The sequence below is a fragment of the Diadema setosum genome, chromosome 19, assembly GCF_964275005.1.
Source record: "Diadema setosum chromosome 19, eeDiaSeto1, whole genome shotgun sequence".
Lineage (NCBI taxonomy): Eukaryota > Metazoa > Echinodermata > Echinoidea > Diadematoida > Diadematidae > Diadema > Diadema setosum.
The window spans coordinates 18,794,590-18,814,532 of NC_092703.1; the positions used below are offsets into that span (position 1 = coordinate 18,794,590).

The following is a 19,943-nucleotide window of genomic DNA, read 5'->3' on the forward strand; positions in this document are numbered from 1 at the left end:
AATTGTAAATACTACAGTACAAACCAGAACTGCATTTAGTCAAGAGTTGTGGCCCAACAAGTAAACCTTATCCAAGATGGAAAATGACCGAGAACGATATTGTCACTAGCTTCGCGTCCAGCTTACATGTAGTTCACAGTGAAGTGAAATGGTGATCGTAAAGTGAGGTCGTAAGTGACATCGAAGGAGCGGGTGGTGCTTGGGCATTGAAAAAAAAAAAAAAAAAACGTCGAGTTCGACCATATCCCGCACGCTACAGGTACTCTGAAAATAATTGTCGAGTCCAGGTTTACTGCAGTTTTAATGAAACTATCGATCGCCCGAGCTTATTTGTCTCGAATTCACGTTACTTCAGCCATGGTTCAACACGCAGTCGATTTTTCGAGACTACACAGCGGCAAATCCGTGACAGCAAAATGGAAAAGAAAGCGGAAGTTTCTCACTGGTGCAGACTCAAGGGGCTTTCATGGTGATGTAAAGGCCGTGTCACACCATTCCGGGCAAGCCTTGCGTGCGACTTGCGAAAAACAATTTTTACTACCCGGAGGTCCCCGCAGATGACCCGCACATGACAGTACCTAGCACGTATCTCACCCGTAGTCGCCCGGAGGTGCGAACGCAAATCTTTTTACCCGCAACCATGTTTAGGCCCTGTCACACCTTTCCGGGCTTGTTGCGTGTGGGGATTTTCCAGCGTACCGAACAATTTCTGAGGGCGGACAAGGATTTAAGCGAGTCAGTGCATGTGTCTTACTTGCTGGACGCGCTCTACTTAAGTTCTACTTGCGAGTATACTGTGTGACCTGTCGCGTTGGGGCTGACAACTCAGTGAAGGAATTCCTCTGAAGGAAGGGCAGAAGTCCCACAGAATGTCATTATCTTGGCCGCATACAGGGACTACGAAGCACCTACGTGGGAGCTGCCTGCGAGGTGCTGCCGCTAAGGGCCTCCTACTGACGTTCTGCCTGGACCTCTGCGGGCAATCCCGCGACTCACCCGGAAAAAAAAAAAAAAAAAAAAATTGGTCATGCTCAAAACTTGGCTGCGGGTAAATCGGACTTGCGTGCGCACCCCTGGCCAACTACGGGCGAGATACGCGCTAGTACTGTCAGGCGCGGACCAATTGCGGAGAGCTCCGGGTAGCAAATTGTTTCCCCGCAAGTCAACCCGTAAAACTTCCCCAGATACGGTATGACAAGGCCTTGAGCATGCTCAAAACTTGTTCTGAGTGAGTCGTGGGGGTTCGCTCGCAGAGGTACATGCAGAACATCAGTAGGAAACCATTACCGGCAGCACCTCGCAAGCAACTCCAACGCAGGTACTTCGCAGTACCCGTAAGTCGCTCGTAACAGAAAACGGATCGGTTTCAAAGCTCTCACGCAGATCACACAGAATACACGCAAGTGCAAGTAGAAGGTAAGTAGCACGCGTCTAGCAGGTAAGACACAAGTGTGAAACTCGCAAACATTCTTGTCCGCCCGCGAACAATTCTCCTGCGTGCTGGAAAATCCTTAATGGCAACAAGCCCGCGTAGCTTGCCCGGAAAGGTGTGACACGGTCTTTAGACGCTCATCGGCTGCTGCGCTAACCATTGGCGCTTCTGATTCCTTCAAACGAGTGAGTTTGCATTTCGCGGGCTGAAGACATCAGCGCCCACTGGATTTCGACACCAATTGGTTCTATATTGGAAGCCACTTGTACAGGTGCGTTCGTTTGTGTACACCGAGCATCAATTCCTTGCTAGCGATCACATGCGTTGTACAGTATGCATAAACATGAAATCGTTATTGTGCCTAGTATTCACAATGAGAATTAGCAAACATTCTGGTATCTTGTGTGGCGATGGAGTATAGAAGGTTCCTGACCAAAGATTGACTGTGCAATACCAACAAACAAACAAAAGTAGGTCACAAACGCTATATCTCTTATGCATCTGTCTCTTCCTGCAATCTGAATATACAAATGTAATATACAAATGACATTTTTGTTCATGAGGACTGCATACTTAAGTAGGGAGGAGGTAGGTAAAATGATAACAGTGGTTGGGATCGAATGATTGTGATCGCACTGTATCGACCTGTGACACTAACATTTGAATTGAAATTAAAAAAAATATAACAAACTAACGCTTTTTAGAAATGTCTTTGCTCTGTTTGCAAAAGTCGATAATATACATTTTCAGCATAATCCATACTGTTCCTTAGTGCATTTTTTTTTGGTAACTTGTAGTCTATACATTCCATTCCCTGTTCGTGTTGAATTGCAGATAGAATATCACATGGTTTATTATGAATTGTGTAAAACTGTCTTATGTACCTTAACAGAAACAGTCCTGCGGACACACATCGAACTATGACAAAACGTATTTACCGCTTAAAGATATAGCTGTTAAATAACTTCCAAGAATTGTCAAATAAAACATTACTTACAAAACTAATCAAAATGAAACAGGTGAAACCAACCAAACCTATCAGGAAACATAAAATCGAGTAAGTAAGGGCATTCTGGGATAGTCCGAGGTCCCGAGTTTAAGTCGAAGGATCGGGTTCCTATCCCACAATACATTATACCGTAATTTCATTCAGATCACTGTTTGTTCCTTCTTAACCTGGGTAAAAGATACATACCATTATCATTATTAGAGAACGTTGCGATGGTTTGGATGACATAGAGTTACATAGCATCTTGTCTTGGTGGAGACATTAGAACAGCCACCTCATCCACACTGCAACGACCATTGATAACCTATCTGCGTTTACACCATGTTCCCGGCGGCCCAGCAACCCCGTTTGCCCGAAAAGTATTGGATAATTATTCTCTCCGTATTTACGTTTTGTTGAGTTTTGCTAAGATTTTGCACACTTTGTCTCGGTACACTCGACGGGTCGTGGGGAAAGCAGCTGCTTAGTCCCTGTGGCTCAAACTAGCGCTACGTCTCAGTCAGCTATATACCATGGATGCTAGTACATTCCCTCCCAGCCCGTCGAGTTTGACTCTATGCTGTAAGAGAGACTAGAATCTATATTTTCGGTATATAAAACAAATAATGACAGCTTGATATTCGGGGCACAGTTAAAATTATGTAGGCCCTCGGTGATGTGAAAACCATAACTATGCCCTCAGCTTCGCTTCGGGCATAGTTATGGTTTTCACATCACCTTGGGCCCATAATTTTAACTGTGCCCCTCATAGCAGTCATTATTTGTATACTGTGTCTCGAGACTTCGACGAAACATAATCGATGTCCAAGATTAAAGGGATGATTTAGCATTAGTAGAGATGAGAATTGGGCTTTTAACTTTTTTCGAGATACCAGGAAACCACTTATGATATGATACAGAGCATACCTTTCTGAGAGGAATTCAACGTTCATTAAAAGAAAATCGGTTTGGAGTATTTGGCTGAGACATCCAAAAGCAAAGTAAAACAAGGCAATCCTAGTAAAAGGTGGGTCCCGAGTTTCATTATAGGCTTGCTCTGTTTTGGATATCTCGGCCATTTCCAAACCAATTTTCACCAAATAAACGTTGAATCCCTGATGGAATTACATGTTTTTTCATATTGCATGAGAGTTTTCTCATCTCACCAAAAAAGTTAGAAACCTGAAGTTTGGTCTTAACCAAAACGATAAGATCTCTTTAAGCTACCCTGACAATTGCACGAATTTGGGCCTTCGCACTGCACCGCATTATGGCGTGCCAGTACGTGGTATTTAGTGGCGCGTAGGCCGAGTTTAGTATTTTCGAATATACGAGTAGTTCAAGAAATGAGTGTTCTCAATGAAACTCAATGATACGTCATGTTCACGACACATTCACGCATTATTTGCGTCAGGGCACTTCATGCAGTAGTTTTGTCCTTTCTTTTTTAGATCATTAAATAACCTGCTTCCTATTCCAAGTAGGCCTACTTGATTGTATCTAATAATAATAAGAAATTCAACAACATGAACGACTTTCAATACTCGGAAAACTGTTTTAGAGCAAATAAAGTGTTTGTAATGTAGTGATCGACTGTATGGCTCATTGTTTTTGGGAAACACCAAATCTTACATGGAGCAGGAAGCGTGAGAAACAAAGGTGGGTAAAGTTGCGATGATGGTACCCGGGATGTTTGTTATTCCGAAGATGAGAAATCTAAAAAATGAAATACATTCGTTATTCCGAAGGCATTTCTAACATGAAATAGCGTTGCATAAAATCGCATCAACTGTTACGTTTTCCGAATATTCCCCATTCCAAAGTCTCGTTAATCCGACAGTGAAACAGGTTCGTTAATCCGAAGGTCATTTAATAATCAGTAACAATCACTGTTTCTGTCGAGTATATATGCGGGTGGGAAGGGGCTGGCCTATCATGACCAGGGGAACACGCAGAATCCTTTCAAACGTAATGATCACCACACACACACACACACACACACACACACACACACATGTATGTATTTCTTTTCTTTCTTTTTTTTTTGGGGGGGGGGGGGGTCTGCCTTTGAGTTTATTGTAGTTTTTACCCTCCCCCCCCCCAAAAAAAAAAAATGCACGACTCAGACTGAAGATACAAGTACATCACCGTAATAGAAGAAGATGAAGAAGCAGAAGAAAAAAAGACATGAAAGTCTGTCTTCAGTATGTTTGTATGTTTGTATGTGTCTATATGGCCCTGTGTGTGTGTGTGTACGTGTTTTCATTCACTTTTCAACGCTTAATATCATACATTATTTAAAAATTTAATGATATCACCGCAGTTTATGTCACTAAAGGAATTTTATTTCATGATTGAAATTCTGAAACGTATGCCATCATCGGATTATTGAACGTTCATATTTTTTATATTAACGAACCTTCTAAGAAAGGAACATTATCCAAGTTAACGAATGCTGCATCATTAAGATAAACTAACATTCGGAATATCTACAAAACTACGGTATAAGAAATTGTAATCCTAGTTGCACCCAAGCTTAGTTTATGCATCCTATGACCAAGTCTTTTATCTCTTTTCTTTTAATGCAATGTACTTTGAAATTCAACAAACAGCATTGTCGTGTATCACGAAATGTTCTTCCTTGACCCACTAACTGTCTTCCTTCCCTTGTCTTTGGCCTTTGAACAACGGATCTTGGACTGCAGAGGTTCTGTCAGAGGAGGAGCTGGTTGGTGCCATGATACGAACAGATTATCATTTGTACGTATTGTGACGACTGCTCTTGATCACTTAAAGGAAACCCAAACCCAAAGAGCAATGTGGACTGAGTGAAAGCAGTAACATTAGTAGAACACATCAGTAAAAGTTTGAGGAAAATCGGACAATCGATGCAAAAGTAATTAATTCTTAAAGTTTTGGTGTTGACACCGCTGGATGAGGAGACTACTAGAGGTTATGACGTGTGAGTGGACAACAATATAAAGAAAATATAAAGAGAATTCCACAAAAATGTACTTTTCTAGCATAATGAAAGAGCACTTGACTAACCGCTTTCAGAAAGTAGGGGGAATAATTGCTACCCTTAACAATATTCAATTTCTTTATTGGTCTATGTCAGACATAGAAGTAGAACATGTCAGTATCAAGTTGATGGATTGTGTAATTTTCACGATTTTCCTCAAGCTTTCACTGATGTGTTCTACTAATATTACTGCTTTCACTCAATCCACATTGCTCTTTGGTTTGGGTTCCCTTTAAGGAGACCCAAACCCCAACATAAATGTGGATTGAGTGGAAGCAGCAACATTAATTGATCTCATCAGTGAAAGTTTGAGGAAAATTGGACATTCCATTCAAAAGTTATGAATTTTAATGTTTCGCTGCCGCCATCGCTGGACAAGGAGACTACCACAGTTCATGACATCATTATGGACAGCGATGTATAAAAGAAAACATTAAGAAAATTTAACATATTTTCACTTTTTAACATTATGAAAGAGCATCTGGCTTCCCTCTTTCAGAAAATAGAGGAAATGATATCACCTTTAACCTATGTCAGTAGCTTGCAGACTGAATGTGTATTTTTCATGGAAAATGACACTTTTTCATGAATTGCATAGTATCCTCATTATCCAGCAATTACTGCACCGAACTTACACACAAAAAAAAATCATGACTTTTGAAATCGAATTTCCCTCAAACTTTGGCTGATAATGATCTACTTATACTGCTACTCTCACTCAATCCAAATTCATATTTGGATTTTGGTTTCCTTTAACCCGCACATCATGCGTAGACTATCCGATTGACATGCGAAAACTATGCGGGAGTATGCGTATTTTATGCGCAAAGGATACGCAAGTTAGTCGTGAACTAGTTGCGAATTAGTCGTGATTTGGTCGTGACCTGCGTGCCACTAGGTTGATGGACACGCATTAGTACGTACTGGTACGGCTACTTTGGGTATAGGTTGTGCTTCGTTCGCGAAGGGTTCGTGAAACTTGACCAAAACTTTCGTCGTGCCAAAATTTTGAACAGTTCGAAAAATTTTCACGCATTGACGGCATTGGCCAGCATCCTTCCGCAGGTTGCCACGAATGTTTCTCGCATTGGCACGAAATGATAGCTGACAATGCTCAAACCATACGCAAAGCCAAATCCGTGCAAGTGTCAGGGTAGCTTAAGCCGATAATGACATACGTTTCACAATTCCAATCATGAAATAAAATTCCTTTAGTGACAAAGTACGGTGACTTCATTAGATCTTTTAAATATGTATGATATTAAGCATTGAAAAGTGAATGAAAACACGTACACACGCACACATATACACACATAGGGACCTATAGATACATACAAACATACAGTAAAGATTAACACATTTATTTGCGAATTGGGATGCTATCGTAATTTATAACTGAATTCTGATGAAAAAAAAAATTCTTCTCCTCTCCTCATCAGGATGAGTCACGGATTTTTTTTTTTAAAGAAACAACAATAAACTTAAAGGCAGACCACCCCCCCCCAAAAAAAAAAAAAAAAAAACAACACCTACATACACGTGTGTCCTGATCGTTACTTGTGATAGGATCCTGCGTGTTCCCCTGGTCATGATAGATCAGCCCCTTTCCACCCGCATATTATAACTACTCAACAGAAGCAGTGATTGTTAACAGATTATTAAATGACCTTCGGATTAACGAACCTGTTTCATTCTCGGATTAACGAGACTTTTGGAATGAGGAATATCCGGATCAACGCAACAATTGATGCGATTTTAAGGAACGCTATTTCATGTTAGGATTACCGAACCTTCGGAATAACGAGCGTATTTCATTTTTTAGACTTACCTGTCTTCGGAATAACAAACATTATCGCAACTTTACCCACCATCGTTTCTCAGGTTTCCTGCTCTCTTTTAAAGGGACTGTATAGTACTGATTGAGGTGGGGATTCATGTTTTGAACATTCCTAAGTGAGATAATGAGAGACCTCTTATGAAATATGAAAGAGCATGTAATTTTAAGAAGGATTCAACGCTTATTTGATGAAAATTGGTTTTCAAATGTCTTTGATATCTCAAAAAGTGATGATAATAAAAGGCGACAGGCCACGTCTTTTATTAGGATCTCTTTGTTTCCCCTTGTTTTTGGATATCTCAGCCATTTCAAAACCGATTTTCATCAAATAAACTTTTAATGATTTCTGAATATCTCGCAAAACATTAAAAGCTAAATCCTCACCTCAATCAGAACTGTACACGCCCTGATTTGGTGTTTCTCAAAAACAATGAGCCCTGCAGTCACTACATTATAAACACTTTCTTGGCTCTGAAACAGCTTTCCGAGTGTTGAACGTCTTTCATGTCGTTGAATATCTTGTAATCATTAGATACAATCAGGTACTTGGAAGTGGAAGCAAGTTTTACGATCTAAAAAAAGAAAGAACAAAAATACTACAAGTATTGTCCTGGCAACGAATACGAATATGATTGTAAATAATGCGTAAATGTGTTCTAAACATGACGTATCATTGAGTTTCAGTATACATTATAAACACTTTCTTTGCTCTGAAACAGCTTTCCAAGTTGAACGTCCTTGAGGTTGTTGAATTTCTTGTAATCATTAGACACAATCAGGTAAAAAAAAGAAAGGACAAAAATACTACAAGTAGTGTCCTGGCAAAGAATACGAATACGTAAATGTGTTGTAAACATGACTTATCATTGAGTTTCATTGAGAACACTCATTTCTTGAACCATTCGTAAATTCGAAATGACTGAACTCGGCCTGCGCGCCATTAAATACCACGTAGGCCCTACTGGCACGCCATAATGCGGTGTAGTCCGCAAGCTCAAACTCGTGCAAGTGTGAGGGTAGCTTTATCCCGAAACGCGCGGACATGTTTAGGAATGATGAAGATAGCGAACGGACTCTTTCAGGAACAGGCGGAGAGGTTGCCGAATGAATGCGGAATTACAAAATTTGCTTTCCGCGTCTTGTCAGCGTCCTAGTGGACGCCAGGTTTTTAATGAGACATCATAGTAAGGTTTCGTGACCCAGGCAAACCAACTTCCATAAATTGTATGTATCATAACCTTACATATACGTGATCATTATTTGAAATTTTGGCCAATCTTTGTATTCTTAATACACAACCTAACAACAACGTAATAATCGCACGTACAACCTCACGTATTTGATTTTCTCCTTTTTTCTTTAAAAACTGCTAAAATCGTACTATTTCATTTTTTTAATATCATTTCTCTGCTTGATCCCTGTACGCCATTTGTTCGATACTATGTTCACTTTGTTCTTTGTAATTGCCTTCCACTTTTGCTCTCTATCGTATTACTGGTTCAGCGCTTCTGTTCAGTGAATATCTTATAATGTTTCACTGCTAACATCATGTAACTATGAATAAAGAAAATGAATAATGCATAATTCATCCAACTGCTAACTGTGCAGTTGTGTATTTGTATTTGGTACTTCACGAATTTTTTTCTTTTATACACGCTGCAGTATGCTTGTCCTTTAACAAGACATTTGGAGGTGTTAAAAGTTCGAAAAGGAAAATCATAGCAAATAGGAATAACAGAAAAGAAGATCTCAAATGTAAGATAAAACATACTATCAGTGTTCTCTGAACTATAAATTTTGTATAAACCTTGAATCTAAATGCAATAAAAACCGACGTTAAATCGATTTTGAAATGTTTCAAGTACGCAAGTAGTCAGAAGTTACAATGAAGCACACGAAGCAACTATATCGTCAGCCTGTCATGAGACAGTCGATAGTCAGATGCAAGCTGTTGTCATGCTATGACAATTTGTCTCCGTGTCTCTGAGTTTGCCCTTTCTTGGCGATGCGGAAATATGCAGCCATCTCTGACCCAAAGCAAGACAATTTTCGCACCACTGACTTCTGAGAAGCGCTGGAGCAATGCTTGAATATCGAAGCATAAGTGTGCGGATGTTCAAGTCTTAAAGATATCTGTCCTTTTCCTTAATAGTATGGAGAATATCGATCGGGTGACACACGCCACTGCCTTTACAACCAACAGGTGGAATCTACAGATGCTGTCAGAATAAATAAGGCAGATGCAAACTTCTCGCGCTTCCAAAGGAGAGGTAAAACAAGCTGTACAAGATGTCAAAACAAATTGGGTAAATAAATGTATGTAATACCCAAGGAGACAATTTCATTATTGTTTTCTCATTTAAATGGGGGTATTTCTTCGACGAATACATGTATTTTTTTACCACTTTGAACTTAGAGCAAATCTTCGCAACATGCCAATTACATCATGGTCCATTTACATCCAGCAAAAATCATGAAGCGACGATAGAACAAAAAAATCATGTCACATATCACAGCATTGAGATCCGGATATTGTTGAACACCGTTCCTGCGATTGTTCTTGAATGGTGACTCTGTTTGCTGGCGACAAGTCAGTAGAACATGTAGAAACGTCCAGGTGAGAATTTGCTGGTCTTACAGCTGAACGCTTATATTTGGAGTTCAGTCTGCTCTCATGACCAATAGTGCTAGTTGCTTGACTAGCCTGTCCTCCTCCGGAATAGGTGTTGGTGCTTATTATAACATCTTTACTAAAGTATATAGCGTAAAGCTTTGACAGGAACATGAAACATAGAGTGATTGTTCCATTGAAAATCATAGCTAGAGAAAGTACCGTTACCTTTAAATGGGACTCAGGGACAACAAAATAGCTGGAGATGAATCCAATCCAGATAACCAGAACGGTGTACACGCAGAGTGAGATGAATCGAGATTCGTTGTAATTGTTTGGGACGTTGCGCGTAACAAAGGCGAAATAGGAGCAAAGTATTAGGAGAATAAGATTATAACACAATGAGGCGATCAGCTCCCCACTTTGAATGTTACACGTCAGTTCTACTTTTCCAGGTGCGATGACGACCTCTATTGCATTGGGAGGGATGAGGATCAGCCATATCGTGTTCATCAGCACCTACAGTCAGGAAAGAGATGACTGATGTAAACAGCGTGCTGTCAATTGTATCAAATAATCTCAATAGTTCTAGCAGGGGAGTATGTTATTCCAAATTCATTTGCCCAATATGAAAGGAGTGTTTATAGTATTTCTTGTAGATTGATGATGGACTTACTGTTAAACGAAAAGGAAGTTTGGAAGTTCAAATGGAGTGCTAATAACTTTACACAAAAGATTATATCAGCTATGGCAATGTATTCATATTGTTCAAATCTAATAGACTCCAATAGAGAAGGGACAAAACATCCCTTGAATTCACTCAAACCTTGACGACAAACTCAGACTGCAATGACTGAGTAACATGTCAGTATTACTCTTTAAAAATGCACTCGTACTCATTAAATACAAAAGTTTAAAAACTGGTTTATGAAAACGTTACCGTATTCCTTTTACGTATATTATACCTATTATTGTGTACATGAATTTATATATACATGTAATCATGTTATACTTTACGCACCTTAATTTCTGTTATCAAAAAAGTGATGGAAAATGAAATAAAAACATTGAATTGAATTGAATCCTCTATGCATATATTCATAACACAATTACATATATACATAATTATATCGGCACAACAGTAGTTCAAAATGAAAACTCCGTGAGAGATGTAGTTTTGACGAATTTTCGCCCATAGGGCTTTGTCATGTCTCTTGTATTTTCCGGTTCTAGGACTGCTCCCCCGGAGGACAACTCCCCCGGGGACTACTCCCACCTGACAACTCCCCCGGAGGACGTCTCCCCCGGAGGACTACTCCCCCGGAGGACTACTCCCCCGGAGGACGTCTCCCCCGGAGGACGTCTCCCCCCGAGGACGTCTCCCCCGGAGGACTACTCCCCCGGAGGACAACTCCCCCGGAGGACCACTCCCCTGGGGGACCACTCCCCCGGTGGACCACTCCCCCGGGGGACCACTCCCCCGGAGGACCACTCCCCCGGAGGACCACTCCCCCGGAGGACCACTCCCCCGGGGGACCACTCTCCCGGTGGACCACTCCCCCGGGGGACCACTCCCCCGGGGGACCACTCCCCCGGAGGACCACTCCCCCGGAGGACCACTCCCCCGGCTGCCCGGGGGCGTTTTTTTTAAAGACGGCACAGATTGGGGCATGGCGCGTATTAAACCTATGGGAAAAACGTTGGGTTAGGGTTTATGGGTATGGTTAGGTTTAGGGTTAGGGTTGGGGTTAGGGTTAGGGTTTGATGGTTAGGGTTAGGATTATGCGAACAAATTATGCGAACAAATTATTATGCGAACAAATTATTATGGATTATGCGAACAAATTATTATGCGAACAAATTATCCTTGAACATAGAAAAAACTCATTATATGGTATTGATTCTTTGAATGTTGTTCCATATGATATCAAAATAAATGATTTATGTTTAAAGCAGGTTAATAACACAAAGTTTTTAGGGCTATGGATTGACCAAGAATTATCCTGGAAAACTCATGTTAATTTTGTAAGTAAAATTTTGTCTAGAAATATTGGCATTTTGAATAAACTCAAACATTTCTTTCCTGTTCATATTTTGCAGAGTATGTATTCTTGTTTGATATCTCCACACTTCAATTATGGAATTTTGGCGTGGGGAAATGCAATTCACTCATTACTAGATTCCCTTCTCCGTATTCAAAAGCGTGCAATAAGAATCATAAACCACGCCGGATATTTTGCCCATACCAATTGTTTTTCCATCAAAACAGAATTCTGAAAATTTCAGACTTATTTTCTTATAATCTCGGATTTTTTATGTATAAACTAACAACTAATGAATTACCATCTGTTTTCATCCACATGTTCAAAAGGAATCGTTCTATCCACTGTTATCCCACTCGCCAGAGTGACGCCTATCACCTTCCCCGTACTCGCACTATTTTTGCAAAGAAGACAAATTATACTTACTGGACCCAGATATTGGAATGATCTCCCTCTAGATATCACTTCTTCCTTATCCTTATTCACCTTCAAACGCAAATTAAAACAATTATTACTTAGTGGATACACACTACCAAGCCTTTAGCAACCTTTTTATGCTCCCAGTCTTTCGTCCTTGTCCTCAGCACCAAGTTATTCAAGTGATTTCATGGTACCGATACATCTTATAATATAGCATTTTTGTTATTCAAACACTGCGAGATTTGTATGCAGTCTGGTTTGTGCGATATCTATGTGGTTCATTAGTTTATTACTCATCGATTTTTTGTACTGGTGTAATTTTAGTTGGTAAGGACAAACAAATCCGTTCTCCGTGTAAAATTATATGCCTATGAACTCGGGAACCTACAGTTTTACAAGCTTTAAAGCTTTTATGTAGGCCCCATCATATTTCTTATACTTACTAGTGACATTTTCATACGATGTGACCATGTACATTTTGTGTCAAGTATATTTTCTTTTTCTTTTTCTTCTACAATCAAAAGACATGATTGTATATATTTTGTACTCTTGTTTTGTCAATAATTTTGTAATGTCATCATTGAGAAAATGGAAATATGAAATAAATTTGAACTTGAACTTAAACTTGAACTTGATTAGGATTAGGGTACGGTTTAGGGATAGGGTCCCCAATCTGCGCCGTCTAAAAAAAAAAAACACGCCCCCCGGGGACAACTCCCCCGGGGACAACTCCCCCGGAGGACTACTCCCCCGGGGACCACTCCCCCGGGTGACCACTCCCCCGGAGGACCACTCCCCCGGAGGACCACTCCCCCGGAGGACAACTCCCCCGGGGAAAATTCCCCGGGGAAAATTCCCCGGGGACAATTCCCCGGGGACAACTCCCCCGGGGACAATTCCCCGGGGACAACTCCCCCGGGGACAACTCCCCCGGAAGACTACTCCCCCGGAGGACTGCTCCCCCGGAGGACCACTTCCCCCCCCCCCCCGGACAACTCCCCCCATACTTATTACCCACCAGGCCTGAAAATCTCCCTCTCACTTGGGATGGGGGAGGGGGTGCACATGCACATGCACTTGCACTTTTTATCTTGCAGCTGAAAGGGCCGATATCCTCTTTTGAGCCTGCAAAAAAAAAAAGGGGGGGGGGGGCTCATGCACTTTGTAATAAGTGAGAGTGAAGTTGATTCTGTTGATAAATTCCAAGTGCTTTTTGAGACATCAAGTGTGAAATGCGGGAATGTTATCCCGTAACAGAGCAGGAATTTTAAGTAGCCCAGAACATTCCCTTCTCAAAACAACAAACAAACAAACAAACAAGCAAACAAACAAACAAACAAACAAACAGTGCAGCAGCAAGGGATTCATGGTGTGGCCTCTCCGAATCTGGTCCGCAGTCTCTTTCCACCTCCCTGCTCAGAGCTTGCTCAGTAACGTAACAGCCGGGGGCAGACTGCCCTCCGGAAGTCCTCCCTAACTCTAACCCTAACCGGGAAAATGAAGGGAAAGGGAGAAGGGAGAGAGGGAGAAAGAAAGGAAAAGGAAAGAAAAAAGGGGAAAGAAAGAGAGAGGACAAGAAAGAAAGGAAAACGGAAGAAAAAAAAAGGGAAGAGGAAAGGAAGAAAGAAAGGGAAAAAGAAGGGAGGAAGGGAAAGGAAGAATAGGAAAAGGGAGAAAGAAAGGAAGGGGAAGGAAGAAAGGGAAAGGAAAAAGAGGGAAAGGAAAAAAGAGGAAAGAAAGAAAATGAAGATAAGAAATTGGAGAAGTGAAGAATCAGACGGAAATTGAAAGAAAAGAGGAGTTGAAGAGAAGGATTATGGGAAAAAATATGAGAGAAATGAGGAGGAAACAATGAGCAAAAAGAAACGGGAAATCGGGAAGAACAAAACGGAGCGAAAAAGACGGAAAACGTGAAAGGGGAAAGGAGGATGGAAAAAATTAAGAAAGGGAATAGAGACTGAAAGTGGGAAGAAAGGGAAAAGGAAAGGGCACGGCCAAGCGGCATATTGCATAAGCCTAGATTGGGAGACGCGAGGGGATCCAGTTATTTAAAGGGACTGTACAGTACTGGTTAAGGTGGTGATTCATGTTTTGAACATTCCAAAGTGAGATAATCGCACCATTTAGGAAAATTGTTCCCCTCCATGCAGGAAAAACTGTGCGTATGACCTTTTGTAAAGTACCATGGGCATGTCACTGTTAATTAAAAATCTTTAAGCCTTACAGTGCTTCAATATCGAAAGCTTCGGGGAGGGGGGGGGGGGGGCTTCAATCCCGGACCCCCGGGGTGGGATCTAAGTTTTACGGTGAAGCGATGTGTTTTGTAAAGCCAGCCATGCTATTTTTTTTTTTAATAGCTGCCAACTTCAAGGTTTAAATGTCTAAATCTGTAGAGCTCCCCCAGACCCCCGGCAGGGGCTCTGCCCTGCACGGTGCACCCCACCAGGGATCCTAAGGTGGGTCCCTGGATCCTACCCGCATAGAACTGGTGCAATTTCTTTCGTAAAGCATATATAGGCATTTCACAGTTTTATTCAAAATTGCAGCCTTCTTCATGGTTTAAAATAATGTATATATCTCGAGAATTTGAAGGGGCTCCGCTCCCTCCCCCCTTGCCTTTTGTCAAGGCCCTCTCGCTATAATGGGCGAGCGAAGCAAGCCCAGCCCACTCAGCTGGGCTCTCTTCACCATACAGAGAGAGGGCCTTGACAAAAGGCTACTCCCCCCCCCCACCCCCACCCCCCGCAGGCTGGGGCTCTGGGTCCCTACACCCCACTTACATTAAATTTTACGCTGAAGCAATGTGTTCTGTAATATCAAGCCACCCGTGCTTAATTTCGATTGAAACAGCGCCCAATTCCAAGGCTTACAATGTCTAAAATCTCGGGAGCTTCCGGGGGCTCGGTCCCCGAACCACGACAGGGGCAAGGGGCTCTGAAGCCCGCACCCTATGCACATACATCTTGATTGTATTGTGTAAATAAAAACATTTACATATATAAATATATATATTTATATATCATATTTATATATTATATAAACATGTACAAATATACACTTATAATATGTGTGTGTGTGTGTGTGTGTGTGTGTGTGTGAGTGAGTGAGTGGTGTAACGTGACGGTAATATTCCGCATTTCTGCTTACGATTAACTAACACATCAATTCGGCCTTTTGGCTGTTAAACTTGCATTTCAGATTCATTTCTTCTGTTGACACTAGAAAATATAAGTGAACTGAACTGAACATTGCACATAATTATTGGGGTGATGGAATCATGTTGTATAATATACAGTGAAATCGTATTTGATTCACTGCAATTAGCAACAAGTGGTTTGTTTGTTGTTGTTCTTCCTAATAGCTGTGCTGTATCATCTTTGAATACGTACTTAAACCCCACTGCTTCTTTTCCAAATGTAAGAGGTAACTGAACACTTTAATCACATTTGAATCTTTAGAATAGGTGGGGAATTTGATACTGGTATGATATGCAAACATACCCCCCCCCCCAAAAAAAAAAAAAGAACAAACGACCAAATTACAGTATAAGAATGAGATAGTAGAATTAACGAAACAGGATATACACTATTTCTTCTCCTTCCCTTAGTGGTGAAATATATTCAAAATATTACGACTTTCCTCTTGATGAATATTCAACAAATCGGACTTTTTTTCCCCCCTCTCTCTCTTTTTTTTTTTTTTGGGGGGGGGGGAGGGAGGGAGGGGTCAAGGGTCAATGGTTCCTTGACTGAAAGCTTCTAAGGACGGAACCGTCGAACAAAAAAAAAAAACAATCATGGTTGTTGTATTTTCTTTTGCCAATTTTTTTTTTTGTTTACAAATTTTAACAGATTTTTTATGACCACAAAAGGGGGAAGGGTGGGCTGCAGCCCAAATCCTCCCCCCCCCCCGTTCATTGACCCATGCGATCCCAATACCAGAATGCATATTTATTTGGTTGACTGATGGCACCAACCTGTAGAAGTATGACCATAAAGGCGATGGTGACTTGTGAGTGGGGACTGATGAAACGCGGCCTTCGCACTGATCTCCTAGCTCTGTCAAAGATGCGATAGATCCTATTAATCCTCGTTAAGAGAGGAGCGTAAATTACCGTGAATGACAGAATGAGCATCATCCGACAAATGGCACAGGATACTTTACTTGGCTTTGCAATAAATGCAAAGACTAGAATGTAAGACATATAGATCCCGACTAACATGATATAGCATAACTCTCGGCTGGAGGCTTTGATCAACATGTTTTGTCGGTTTTGTACATAAAAGTACGTCACCAAGGAACAGAAGATCAGTCCAAGTAGAGCGCTGACAATCAACATGATGGCCCAGGGGCTTGCCCACATCATATAAAGTGCACTAATTGGGAGGCATGTCACTTGGTTTTCATCTGGATAGGCCTTGTCACCACATTTCATGCATGTTCGATTTTGAGTGGTGATCTCATCGTCAGAACAACGTAGACATGTCCAGCAACAGTCATTTTCCCAGGGAATCTCAATCTCTCCCCATTGACATGGATCACTGCAGTAAGATTGTGGAACACTGCCGCCCCTGGTACTCTCGCCTATCCCCCAAACAACTGCCGAGCCATTCATTGTGAGATTATCGCCATCTAGGGCGGTCCATGTTCCTACTCTTATCAATTCATAGTTTGCGTCGACCATTTGAATGTTCTCAATGAAGTATCGCCCTACAGCATCCCCGCCTTCATCGAATACCATATTTCCAGAGCGGCCATTAAACGATGTGTTTTTCATGAAATCAAAGAGAATTTGTGTGTCGAACGGTTTCAAAGCTGTGCAAACGCCTGATTGACCTTTGCACAATGTGCGATGCATGTCAGACAATCCCAAAGCCATGGTGTACACTGAATCGATGACGAGGGAAACAGCACTACTCACACTGAAACCAGGTGTAGACAGACATGCGGCTCCCTGCTTCACATAGCTGCAGTTCCTCACAGAATCAATATACGCTTCATACCAAGGGTTTTTTGCTTTATGGTCACTTGCTAGTGACATAAAATACTCTTCGAATTCTGGCACTGCTGCAGAGAAAAGATGTGTTTTGAGAGCACCAAGAGCGACTCTTCTGTTGAGTGGATCAATCTCACCAATACTCATTCCCCAACCATCGCTACCTAGGATCTGATACTCGCCAGTCAAAGAGTTCCGTCTCATCGCTGATAAAAAACTGTTTGCATGTTCGACTTGAATGAACAGAATGAGCACTTTAGCACGAGGTTTTTGTTGCATATCTTGTATAATTTGATCGAAGTCTGCTTCACTTAAAGATCCTCCTATTTCATATGATGCAGCTAAACATACACCGATAGTAGCTACCCCTCGTGCAATCTCCTGAAATGCACTCAACCCGTAGCTGTCATCAGAGTACACGACGTTGATGTAGGACCAGTTATATTTCTCAATGATTGCCAGCATTGCTTGAACTTGCAGTCTATCTGGTGGAACCACCCTCAAGAAATACGGATATTGGACTTCGTCTGACAGATCATTACTAGTAGCGAAATAACTGACGACGGGAAGATGGTTTAATCCAAGCAGCTCGGCTGCCCCCATGGTGGTACTGCTCATCTCTGTTCCAATCACGCCGATGATCGGCCGCTCATTGTTACTGTAGTTTGGGTCGGTTGTCGCTGGACACGTGGATTGACGAAAGAAGTCAGAAGGAAGAAATTTTAAAGCCCCAAGTTGAGTGACGGAGATGTCGGAGCACGTGTCTCTGATCTCAAAACCGAGAGTAACGTTTGGAAGTATATCTGTTCTATTATTTATCTCATTTATGGCAAAGACCATGGCTTCTACACGGTGAAGAGTTTCCGCTTCCCTTAGGTTGCCACATCTGTCACCAGTAGGTCCCACCTCATGAATAGGAAACAAACCCCCAAAATAGATATCCCCATCCATCCTATAAACTACGTCACTGTACGGCACATGACTGTTCATAGCACTTTGAAAAGAAATCAGCAAAGAGCAAATTACAAGTTTAATGTTATTGCTTGGCTGTCTCGCCATCCTGATTGAAGGTATAAAGCAGTCTCACTTTCAGAAGGAGATGTGGAGTTGTTCTTTTGATATATGTTCAGATGTCGATGTTCGGTGCAGTTGTCGGTGGGAAACCACACATTTCATAGAGAGCACTGAGAGCTACTGTATACACATTGTATCACATTGACGTCCCACCAAGTTCGCTCAGGTCAACACACATTTAGCAGAATCTGCAAAGAAAAAAAAAAGGATTACATGGTGGTTTATGAGTGATAACTCAATTATGATAACATGAAAGTATTTTCAATTCTTTAAAAAGAGACACGAAATATGCAAAGCTGAGAAAATTTGCAGTGTAGGCCTACAGGCAATGTGTCAAACCGAGTATACTTCAAAGTTCTTTGATATCTATACACAAGTGCTATTTTGCAACGGCTATATACAAACGTCAGATCAGCTGGGCCCCATTTCATAAAAGAAGTTCGGATAGCAACTCTTGCTGGAATGGCATCTTCCAATAGCAGCAGCCAATCAGGAAGCTGGATTCTTGTCATTACTATGACAATTGCCATTCCAGCTAGAGTTGCTATCATATCAACTTTTTATGAAATGGGGCCCAGGCATGGGAAAATGACAATAACTGGACTGCAGTATCAAGGGTTTATCCAAGCAAAGCTCACTCACTCTTCCCATTCTTGCTTAAAACGACATTGTGTAAAATCAAATAGTTTAAAAGGAATCTATTGGGTTAAAGTAATTAACCCAACAGAAAGAAAGGAGGAACAACTTAGGGTAAGAGGACGTTGGGGATAAGCGTAGCTTTCAGATGGATTAGTGTTTGAAACTGTGTGTAGACAGAAAGGATGGAGGAATTATACTATGGTAGAGAAGAGGCTTTGGGATGGAAGAGCTTTTTTATGTTCTTTCTATCTTTCTTAAAAAACTTAAAACGTATATATTCCTCTCATACTGAGGACTGTAATTGCAGTATACAAAGTTCGGAACAACTGTATTCTTTATCTGGTATGTGTGTGTTTGTTTGCCATTTTCTTCTCCGTTGTCACGTTTGAACAAAGATATCTATATTTTCATTTTTTGAAACGCCATGATCACCGAAAGATGGACCTGTGCGTTATACAAATAGCCACTATTATTCTTCTTCTTCTTATTGTTATTATTATTATGATTATGATTATTATTATTTTTATCATATTATTATCATTATTATCATTACCATCATCATCATTATTAGTATCAACAATATTTCAAAGCGGGACACTCCTCGATGGTTGTGTCAAGACTGATACCTTATCTATTCTCATTGGTATAATCTGAGAATATACGTTGGTAAGAAAGCTCTTCTATTGAGAGAATTTGAATGTGCAAAGCTATGACAGTAAATATTAGAAGGCAAGAAACAAGACAAGACCAATAATATTTGTAATTGCTAATTTACTCCCTGGTCATACGGATATTTTACATTTCAACAAACGCGAGTAGCATTTCCTTCATCTTTAAGTGTATGAGTCTAAATGGCTTAATGCTGCTGCACACAAATCCTCC

At 41.1% G+C, this 19,943-nt stretch overlaps 1 protein-coding gene across 1 annotated transcript; it reads right to left on the reverse strand.

Annotated features, from left to right (window-relative positions):
- Positions 1 to 9,238: 9,238 nt before the first annotated feature.
- Positions 9,239 to 18,407, reverse strand: LOC140242315 (metabotropic glutamate receptor 2-like). The gene is made up of 3 exons (XM_072322055.1): positions 16,329 to 18,407; positions 9,918 to 10,409; positions 9,239 to 9,364 (listed from the first exon to the last, which is right to left on the reverse strand). The coding sequence occupies exons 1-3, from the start codon at positions 18,405 to 18,407 to the stop codon at positions 9,239 to 9,241; spliced, it is 2,697 nt and encodes an 898-aa protein (XP_072178156.1).
- Between the last annotated feature and the right edge of the window lie 1,536 nt (positions 18,408 to 19,943).

Coding starts and splice junctions, on each gene's coding strand:
- LOC140242315 (XM_072322055.1), bottom strand. CDS start 18,407: ATGGCGAGACAGCCAAGCAATAACATTAAACTTGTAATTTGCTCTTTG. Junction 10,410..16,328: donor TTATGGTCATACTTCTACAG/GTTGGTGCCATC, acceptor TCCTGACTGTAG/GTGCTGATGAACACGATATG. Junction 9,365..9,917: donor CCAAATATAAGCGTTCAGCT/GTAAGACCAGCA, acceptor TCGATATTCAAG/CATTGCTCCAGCGCTTCTCA.